At 34.5% G+C, this 11,358-nt stretch overlaps 1 protein-coding gene and 1 pseudogene across 1 annotated transcript; both read left to right on the forward strand.

The window, feature by feature from the left end:
- The first annotated feature begins 609 nt into the window (after positions 1–609).
- Positions 610–8,165, forward strand: LOC111368171 (annotated as a pseudogene).
- An 813-nt stretch (positions 8,166–8,978) lies between these two features.
- Positions 8,979–9,728, forward strand: LOC111374439 (early nodulin-like protein 1). The gene is made up of 2 exons (XM_022997110.1): positions 8,979–9,098; positions 9,351–9,728. The coding sequence occupies exons 1-2, from the start codon at positions 8,979–8,981 to the stop codon at positions 9,726–9,728; spliced, it is 498 nt and encodes a 165-aa protein (XP_022852878.1).
- The last annotated feature ends 1,630 nt before the right edge of the window (positions 9,729–11,358 follow it).

Here is an 11,358-nt window from a genome sequence, read left to right on the forward strand (position 1 = left end):
AAGACTTTCCTACACGTATATATTTCAATGCTTTGGACAATTTACTTTTAATTCCCCATTTTACCCCTTTCTAATTTCTTTATTTTCCTTTTTTGCTCTTCCGGATTCCCTCGGAAAAATGGAAAAAAAAAAAAAAAAAGTTGTAGCCAGGTATTTTTTATTGAGTAATGTTATTTGCAGTCGTTCATTGCGATAGTCACCCTCGCAGTATACACGTGACAAGTAATTATTTGATACATTAATGTGATTTTTTTTTATTCATTAATACATTAAGCAATCACATATAACGTGTAAACTACCACGTTAATATATCAAATAATCACCTCTAATATGTATGCCACATTAATGCATCAAATAATCACCTCTAATATGTATACCGCGAGGTGGACGACTGCAAATAGCATTATTCATTTTTATATCCTCTCCGTTCTGTGCTTCTTTTCGATATTGTTGCAGATAATTAATTTTTTAACTCTCGTATTACTTTTGGGGATTTTTTTTTTTTTTTTTTTTTTTTTTTTTTTTTTTTTTTTTTTTTTTTTTTTTTTTTTTTTTTTTTTTTTTTTTTTTTTTTTTTTTTTTTTTTTTTTTTTTTTTTTTTAATTATTGGGTTGAGGATTCATGTTTTGATGGGAATATCGGTTCCTCGAGAATTTCCGTTTAATTTTTGTTCAGAGCTTTAGCTTGAAGAGTCTCGTTGTCTTACTCATTTTTGCGCGTGTATTCGATGTGTACATCCACACTCAGTCATATTTAGTTCATTAATAAAGAGTGCTTCGTATTGGAATCTTTTGTCTCTGTTTATGTTCGAATCCTACTGAATCTGTGATTTAGCTATTTGATGCTCGTGATCTTTTACTGTTTTCTGATCTATCCTCTGATGAAATGTCCGTCTATTTATGTGCTTGTTCGTGCTTGGAAATATGCATCCACTGTTCAATTAACTGAAGGTGCATTACGTAAGCCATAATTTGAATGAATTTAGGGGTTTGAAAGTTATTAATTGTTATAGAAACAGCCCTAATTAATATTTTCAATGATTTAAGAGCCATAGATTCTGGTGATGTTTATTATGCACATTTAAATGCATCTCTGCTATCAATTAAGTAGTTAGTTGATTGTGTCAATTTGATTCTTTAAGAATATTTCAGAGGCTGATAAACTTATTTTGATTATTTGTTGCAGGGTATAAATTTTTGAGTTTTAGAGATGTTAGAGCAGTTACTTATATTTACTAGAGGAGGTTTAATCCTCTGGTCTTGCAAAGAGCTTGGAAATGCTCTTAGAGGTTCTCCCATTGACACGCTGATTAGATCCTGCCTTTTGGAGGAACGATCTGGTGCAGCATCATACAATTATGATGCAGCCGGTGCTTCTTACACTCTTAAATGGACATTTCACAATGAGCTTGGGCTTGTATTTGTTGCTGTGTATCAACGGATTCTCCACCTCTTGTATGTGGATGACTTGCTTGCAGTGGTTAAACGAGAGTTCTCTGAAATTGATGATCCAAAACGGACTTCCTATAATGACTTTGATGACATATTTCAGCAGCTTAAGAAAGAAGCTGAGGCTCGTGCAGATGAAATGAAGAAATCTAAACAGGTAGGTAAGCCCCTAAATAACAATTTTGGTAAGAAGCAAGGACAGGTGCTAAAGGGGAGTATGGATGGCAGCAATAAAAAAAACAGTGAAGGTGAATCTGAAAACAGGGGTGGAAATGATTACAAGTTGAAAGTTCAATTGTTGGAAAATGGATATTTTAACAAAAATCATGTTGTAAATGGGGAATTGCCCAGAATAGTTAATGGTAATGGTAAAGAGAATGGAAGTTCCAATGCTGGGGCTTTTGATGTAAATAAGCTACAGAAGATAAGGGGTAAAGGTGGAAAGAAAACTGATACTTCTGTTAACAAAGATTCCAAGGTAGAACCAAAGAAAAAGGTAGTGAAAAAGAATAGAGTTTGGGATGATTCACTGATAGAGCCAAAACTGGACTTTACTGATCCAGTCAGTGAGAATGGGGAAGAGATTATAGCAATTGTAGCAGCAGATCAAGGTGAGAGTATGATGGACAAAGAGGAGATTATAAGCAGTGAAAGTGAACCAGAGGAGGAGGACATAGGGAAGAACGGTAAGGTTGATACAAAGAAGAAAAGCTGGTTCTCATCCATGTTCCAGATGTAAATTTGCATCTCTCACGGCCAAATAAAGGAGAAAATTCTTGATCTCCTTCTTAATTCATATTATGAAAACTTATTGATGCATTTATTCAATTATTCTTGTGGTGGTTGTAATGAAGATATCTTTTGTCATCATGCTTTTATAAGTTAGTATTTTTGTTGTGCATTTGTTTAACACCCCAATTTTTCTTTCCTTTACATTAAACACCGGAACGTTACGAAAACTCATTTTTCTTTAATTTAAAAATGTGGAACTATATAAAATTCTTCAATAAACAAATAATTGTAACGTTTAAATTAAAATTATTGAAAGCGTATCTAACCATAAACATAAACTCCTAAGTAATTCAAATAATGCGTTCTAAATTAAAATAAACAAATTGCTAAATTTAAAATGGCAAACTTATTTCTTTTTCTCTATTCTTTATCCACTTGGCAGTCCGCATCACCAATTCTCCACTGTTCCAATCGACCCGAACTAATCTGTAAAATTAATGTAAGAGTGAGTATTAAAAATACCCAGTAAGATACGTGCAAATTTCCATATACAATTACATAACAAATAAATTATACACTTCATACCGCTCTTCTTTTATGGAGTATATCGGTGACCAAGCGACACACCCATCTTAGGTCCTCTTAAATTCTTATAAAAATATCATATCTCTTTCTTTAGAACCCGAAGGTCCACTAGTAATCCATGCATATTAATTGTATATAAGAGCATAAGGAAAATTAAAACACTTTGCACATAAATATATCTTACCTCGTTGAATCTACAGTATGTTGAAAATCGTTCCTCCGCTTTGAAAGTATGTGATTAAAATACTCGATGTATGAAATTCTATTTCTAATGCTGCTTTCTGTCTTCCTTTTTCTCTCCTTTCTCTCTCTCTCTCTTTTATCTTTCTCTTTCTCTATTTCACGTGTGAATTTTTGGTGTGGTAAAATGTGGGATTCTAGCCTACTATTTATAGGTGTAGACTAGAGTAGAAGATAGGTCTTATCCTAACCAAAAGATTTTTACTTGATTTGTACTAGGCCTTTTTGTTGTTATCAAAAAGAAAATAGAGAGTTGGTTTGTTATCCAATGCATGCCAACGTGAAGAAACATGATAGTTAAATGAGACATCAACTTTTCAAACTCTAATATAATTACATCAAAGATATCTTCTATCATAAATTCTGAAATCGGCAGCTAGCTTTTGACTTTGTTTAATATATTCATTCTTTGTACACATACATGGCTGTTTTGAAAAATCATCTAAATTCAAATAAGTTTGAGACTATCTACAATACTATATTTGCAAATAGAAAATTTATTTGCCATCACTCATCTATTATAATATAGTTTATCTTCCAAAATAAATGCTCCAAAATAATTAAAATTCTATCTTATTTTAATAAATATTATGTTTAAACAAAAGGTAGCCTAATTAGTCAGCACTGCCTAGAATATTTAATTAAAGGGAATTATATTAATTCCTAATTCTATTTAATCTTGTTTCATTATTCCATGACGACTTTTCTCGTAAAATGCCTCAATCCAGTATAATCTACAGTTACTTTTCCCTTATCTAAACATCACATGGAGTCTATCAACTCATAAAGTCAAGTAATTAAATAATACTAAAATAATCAATCCCTAAAATCAAGGAAACCTACCCTTCTTTTTCTCCAAAATCAAAGCAAATAATTATTAAAATAAACCTACTTTTTATTCATAACCATTTCTATACATACGCACCATACAAAATCAAGACAATTCCATATACACCTGTCAACATCACATCTTCCTTCCAAGTTTTAATTGAATTTGAAAACCAATTTCTTCAAATCGAAATTTCTTGGTGCTGGGTTATCCAAATCGACTATTTCTCGAGCCTAAAATTCATAATTAAATACTAGCTATCCAACGAGTATAATATTAATATACTTATATTTACTTTATCGAAATTTAATTATTTGACTCAAAGTATAAGAATTTAAAATATATTACCTCTTAGTCCCTCAACTTTTGAAATAATAAAATATAGATATTAAATAAATTTTTATCAAAAAAAAATTATTATTATTATTATTATTATTTTTGGGATGTTACAATTTGTCTGTCTGCCTGTTCAGCTACTTTATATGCTAATTCAGAGGTTGGATTGCCAATAGCCGTATGCATGGTCGTGTTTTCTTGTCAGAAATTTTGGTGGTTGTTTTATGCAATTCAAGCTTTTAGAAAACCACCACCTCTCACTGAAAAAAATAAATTCTAAATGAACAGGATTCTGAATTAAGATATACAACTTCTGCTTGACTGAAAGGAGTTATAGCTCCAAATTTTACATTAGTCAACCCAACTCTTTTGAGAGACATTATGTATGAACTTGACCATGTTTTAGTAGTTGTTTTAACATTTCAACATGAATTGAAATGTGATTTTTTTTGCATTTTAAATTATTAAATGCAAAAATGCATGTATGTTGCTGATAGCCTGTTATAGACGTGAACATGTGGTGGCTTAAGAATTTTTTTTCGTGTGGTTTATGTCATAGAATGTACTGTCTTTTGTGGTACCTTGGGTCTCATTTAAATTTTTCGTAGCTCTAGAAATGTGAGAAGTATCAAGGCTTGAGAGTTTTAACTACTCTCTATCATATAGGACCATGAGTATACGTTGAATAAATAAAGTTGCTGGCTCTTATTGATCACAAGAAGAACAAACAAGAAGATAGAGATGCTTTAAGTGTATTTTTACTTATTGGATTGGATCATTAGTTATTTAAAATTTCAACTGAATTCTGTATCACAAGATTTAATCTATTCATTCATTGGCGCATTGTCAAGTTCAGTGAATTTCTCATTGTGGTCATTGAAGAGATGGTGCAATATGATTGAGTCATTAGTTATTTAAAATTTCAACTGAATTCTGTATCACAGGATTTAATTTATTCATTCATTGGCGCATTTTCAAGTTCAGTGAATTGCTTATTGTGGTCATTGAAGAGATGGTGCAATATGATTGAGCATAAGCTCTTTTTGAGAGAAAACATAAGTTGTCATAATGGATCACGTAGAAAAACGGCTTTGTTGGTTGCCTGTGTTTTGCCTTTCATCATCTCTCAGAGTTCTCGCTTGCAAATTGTTTGCAGTAACTCTCTCTGCAATATTTACGAAATTAATAATTGTATAAGCATAAAATTCTGCATTTTTCTTCTTTGAAGTAGTTAATTCTACCCATTCATATTGTTATGCTTGTCTTAGTAGAGTACTTCTATTGGTAATTGTTGTATGTATTCTATTTCCATACACCTGTGTAAGATCACTGTTCCTGCAATGGAACTTGAGGCTATAAAATGTTGCTTAAATTTTAAGATGGAGTCCATTTGGTGGTTAACTAAAATCGACCAATGATAGTTGATGTGGTTTAGTTTCATTTCAACTATTTCACGATAGCTGTGTCTGACAGTTGTCACGTGCCATGAGATGAGCTAGAAGAGATACATAAAGTAACGAGATTTATATTGTTGAAGAACTCCATTTGTTGAGGGTCATTTGCACTGGGTTTAAGCTGTTTGTCACCAGTTAATTAATCCTATAGTGTCAATTTTGCGTGAATCCCATAGGGATGTTAATCTTTGGTGGTCAAGTGAAGTGTTGCACATCCAACTCATTATTTGATTTATTCTTGTGATCTCAGTATTGCGGGAAAGGCAAATTTGGAGAAAGCCGATCTAGAACCAGCACCGAAGGCACTCAAGGACAGGCTTATGACCAAGAATGTGGTATGTCAACTTTTCATACTGTTCATAACTGATGCATTTAATTTATTTTCACCTTCATCAGAACATGATCTTTATTAGAATTCTTATGTGTTGGTTTTGTTCCTTCCCCATACTTTATGGAGAAAAGAAGAAAATGTAAAGGTGAAGGGTAGAATATTATTGTTTTAATTTGTCTGCAAGTTTCTGTAGCTTCTGTTAGTAAGACTTGTTGGATTTCATACAATACGTCTAAGTCATCTTCTTTTATTGCTTAAACAGGCAGAGGAAATAGCTGCAAAACTTTGTGAATCAGTAACAGCAAGTCTCGAGGGAAAAAAACTGGCCTCTTTTACAAGAATTTCTTCGACAGTGCAGGTACACAAGCATGTCTGACTGATTTCTCCTGAGCAGAATTCAAAGCAAAAGTAAAATCCCAAATTACTACTCACCATCTATAGAAATACATTTTCTTGCTACCCCTCCACCAAATCAAGTTTTCATTCTTTCCTTTTTTCTTTTTTCCTTTTTTACCCTCAAATCATAACTGTGTCTCTTTGCATGTAATGACGTGATGGCTTACATTGATGCTACCAGGCAGCAATGGAAGAAGCTCTTGTTCGCATATTAACCCCCAGACGATCCATTGACATTTTAAGGGATGTTCATGCTGCACAGGAACAAGGAAAACATATGTTGTGGTTTTTGTGGGAGTAAATGGAGTTGGGTAATCTACAAATCTTGCTAAGGTAGTGTGCTGTAAATTTAAGGAATAATACAATAGATGCTTGTGCACATGCACTTCTTGTCTAATGCGCCTTGTGTATTTGTTACTCTGCAGGTTGCTTACTGGCTTCAGCAGCATAATATAAAAGTCATGATGGCTGCTTGTGATACATTCCGATCTGGGGCTGTTGAGCAGCTTCGTACTCATGCACATAGACTCCAGGTTGATTACGAAGCCAGAGTCTTTTGTTCATGTGAAACAGTAGATGCATTGAAGTAACATGACTGAAATGTAGTGGTAAATCATTTGAAACTGCCTGTCTTATCAGATTCCAATATTCGAGAAGGGTTATGAGAAAGATCCTGCTATTGTGGCAAAGGAAGCAATACAGGAAGCCAGTCGAAATGGTTCAGATGTTGTTCTTGTTGATACAGCTGGTCGAATGCAGGTATGAAGGAATTTTCACATGCTGCTTGATAGTGAATTGTAGTTTTCAAAATGATCTTGCCTAAAGACTTGTCAAAACGAATCCTTTGTTCATCTAGATTTGATGATAAGTAGGGTTTTGCAACCAATATTATACCTCGGTCATTTTATGGAATATGTCATTTTGCTATAATTTTTCAACTCAGCAGTGGCATTTATTTTCAATTGCGTTGTCGACGTTAACAGTCCAGATCTTATCTTGTTTGTTGGTGAGGCGCTTGTGGGGAATGATGCTGTGGATCAGCTGTCAAAGTTTAATCAGGTTTGTCAGTTATTGTTCTCTGTTAATGACTTTGCTGTACAAATCCCCCCAAACGCACCAAAAACCCGCAGGTTATAAGCAGTTCTTCATATCGCTACAGAAATTGGCCGACCTGTCACCCTCGCCCAACCCCAGATTGATTGATGGTATCCTGCTTACCAAGTTTGATACTATTGATGATAAGGTGAGGTCCTTTCTCATTCATTTTCCTTTTCTGGTTAAACTAGAAGCTCTGGAGGGATCTCTTTATTTACAAATTAAATTAGTTAGAAGTAAACTTACGTATAAGCCAACTTTTTTAGCTTAACCAAACATGATAGTCGTATCCGAGTACTTTATATTTTTGACATTATTCACTTATATTTTGGTATCTTTTATCCCAATATGGGGTCGATGGTGGCATAGGTGGGAGCTGCATTGTCAATGGTATACATTTCAGGATCACCTGTCATGTTCGTTGGATGTGGACAGTCTTACACTGATTTGAAGAAGCTCAATGTGAAGTCCATTGTCAAGACACTCAAATAAAGATGATTTATGGTCTTCTCCTACATTTTCGTGATATCTCTCGACCATGTCTTGAACTATGAAATGTGTTTGTTGTGTTCTTGCTATGTCCTGCAAACTGTTTAGATGTGTAATCTCACTGCTTTGGCAATTAAGGTGAATTTTTCCATTATTTCTGTTTATTTATTGAGGTTCTCGAACACTGTGGGAAATAAGGAAACCTTTGGACTGGTCTACTTTTTTCACGACCTTTGCCTATGGATACATATGGGAACAATCTCAGGTACATAAAATCTACTATCGATACTATGAAGGTATCGAGGGTCGAAATGGAGTCATCAGCATTCAATGGTATATAGACATGATACCGTTGTTTTGTATTCCCAAATAATCCTTTCATAATTCATTCACTTAATTTTCCCATGATTACAATGTAGACGTTGAAGACATTTATTGAAATTTTTGAAACAATAATTCCTCATTTAATGCATTTTGCCCGTTATTGTCAATCAGTACGATACTCGCTAAATGAAATAAATAAATAAAAGGGATAAAGAAAAGTATTTCGAAATAATCCAATTTTGACGTTCAAACTAAGAACTACCATCTTATTAAAAAAAAAAATCCAATTAAAAACATTCTTTACATGCCCGAAAACTAATTTAACCTCTATTTATATTATTATTTTCCTCACAAATGATATACTTCATCAAATTGGTCGAGCTTACACTCACCCTATAGGACAAGTAAGCACTATGTCATATTATTATCGAGTGCTTATATCCTCCTTTCATTTTTTTATTATTTCCTCTCTAGATTAGCCCACCTTAAATAATTTCCTCAAAAGATAATTACTACATAAAGGCAAATAATAATTCACATTTATGAATTTTATTAACGTCGTTCAACGTTCCAAAACCCCATTTATGATAATAATCCATCTCACAAGCCCTCATTGACATAGATATACAGTGCAGATGAGCAGCCAATATCCTATTCTATTCTATTGTCTACAAAATTACCCAAATTTTATTTGAAAATCTGTCGGTTTTTCGCTTAAAATGGCTTCACTCAAAAATATTTTCTTATTTTCGGCCGTCGTCTTTTTGCTGTGTGTTCTTTCTGAAGCAAGAGAGTTCGTAGTAGGCGGTGAAAATAATTTATGGGCAGTTCCATCTTCTGTTGATGAGTTCAACAAATGGGCTAAGAAAACCCGTTTTTAGATTGGGGATTCATTAGGTAAATTTTTTTACGTGTCTTTCTTTATGAGTTGATTTTATAGTTGAGTTTATGAAAGTGGTTGCATGCATTTGGGATTTTAAAAAGTCACTTTTATTTCGATTTTTGTCACAATTAATTCCAAATTTTCTCTGGTTTTTGATTCAATTCCAAGAACCCACCCTGATTTTCTATTCCTATGAACAATTTTGAAGTATGATTCCAAGATTGATTCGGTGTTGGAAGTGACCGAGGAAGACTACAAAATCTACTACAACGCCAATCCAATAAAATTACGCCATGATGGAGAAACTAAAATTTCACTGGAAAAATCAGGTCCATTTTTCTTCATCAGTGGAGCTGAAGAACATTGCGAGAAGGGTCAAAAGCTAGAGGTTATGGTTCTGTCCGATAAACATGGCTCCGGCCACCAATCTACAGTGCAGGCACCTTTTCCTCATCATCACTGTCACTACTACCATGCACCAGCGCCAGCGCCAACCCCGACTAACGGTGTTACTGGTTTGCAGGCGACAGTGGGATTTATTTGTGGATTGCGGCGGCGGGAAGTTTGGTTTTGTTGTGTAGACTAGTTTTATTATTCATGGGTTGTAACGTTGAGCTACATTTTATTTTTATTATTCTTTGTCATGTATATATTTCCTGCCTTTAATTCTAAATTAATTAATATTCACGAATATTCAAATATTATCTTTACAATACTTATAAAATATTTTATAATAATGTGCAATGCACGTTTAATGTTGATTAGTTCTATAAAATGCATGGATAAAATATTATTTGACTAAAGCTAATATTGTCAGGCAGAAATCAAGTCTCGAAAGAGAAGCAATATTAAGATTATTCATACAAGCAGTATACTATTAACTTTCGTACGAAATGTAATCTCTTTGCCCTCGTCCCCATCCCATCAAGGGTTTCTATGAGTTAGGTCGGGTGATATTTGGATTAAAATATATTCGTTTATTTATTTATTTATTTTAAATATAATTAAAATTGTAAGATATAAAATAAAAAAATAATAATAATGGGGACGATTTTGGACTGGTCAAGACAAGGCAATGTGGTGAATAAGTTTTTGTTTGTCATCTCCAAATTAAGGGTAATTAGCACAAAACGTCCATACCTTTCGTTTTTTAGAGGATTGCACCCTCACATTTACCTTTTTTTTCGCAAAACGTCTTTTTGTCAACTCTCCGTTAAAATGTTCCGTTAAATCAAAAGGTAATTAGCACAAAAGGTCCCTACCTTTCAATATTATTGTGCAAAAAATTACCTTTCATTTTTTTGGCATAATTAGCACAAAAGGTCCCTACCTTTCAATGTTATTGTGAAAAACGTCAATACCTTTTGTTGACCCCAAAAAGTGCGCCAACAGATGCCGGTCCCACCCGCGCTTGCGTGGGCGAATGTCCAACACGCTAAGACACGTGGACGGTCTAAACGAGCGGTTCAAAGGGGCGTGGAAGTAGCCCAACGACGCGGGACGGTAACGTTCGGGATCCGACGGGTTGTTCGTAATCCGATTGTACAATAATTACCAACCGGTGCTCTTGAATATATGTGTAAAAGTGTGTAAAATGTAGTGCAAGTAAATGGAGAGAGTTGAGTAAAATGTAGTTTTTTGTATTGATTCTTGCATTCGCCCTTTGACATTATACAACGGGGGTATTTATAGTTATACATATGGAATGGGAGCCCTTGGATGAAGTGGCACGTGGCCTTATCTCCTTGGTTTAAACGTCTGTTCTTAGGCATGGGATTTGACTCGCTAGCTTACGGCGCATTTATTGCTTGTGCAGGGCCTCCATGCTAGCGACAAGACTTGACCTTTATGCTTATGACAGACATTCCATCAATCATTCGAATAAGATCCGTGCAGGCGATCTCTTGGGAGAAGTGACCATGGAGGATGCTTGTGGTTGAGGCCCGCGCATCAACTTCGGGGCTTCGTCCATTTGAGGACCTCAGCTACAACCAAAGGCTTCCAAGCATCGGGCCATGGGCCTCGGTTAGAAACAGCTCGGATATAACCCACCTCGGCAGGAATGCCACGTGGATCAGGATGAGTGGGCCACTGGCCCAGGTGGGTAGGACAGGTGTGACAACACGCAACAATAGTCCCCCAAGTCCAAGTATAATCATTAATGTAATGCGTGGACTTTAGAGTAAAAATTTTTTGAACCCCCAAATAATAGTCCA

This window comes from Olea europaea, chromosome 2 (assembly GCF_002742605.1).
Source record: "Olea europaea var. sylvestris chromosome 2, O_europaea_v1, whole genome shotgun sequence".
Lineage (NCBI taxonomy): Eukaryota > Viridiplantae > Streptophyta > Magnoliopsida > Lamiales > Oleaceae > Olea > Olea europaea.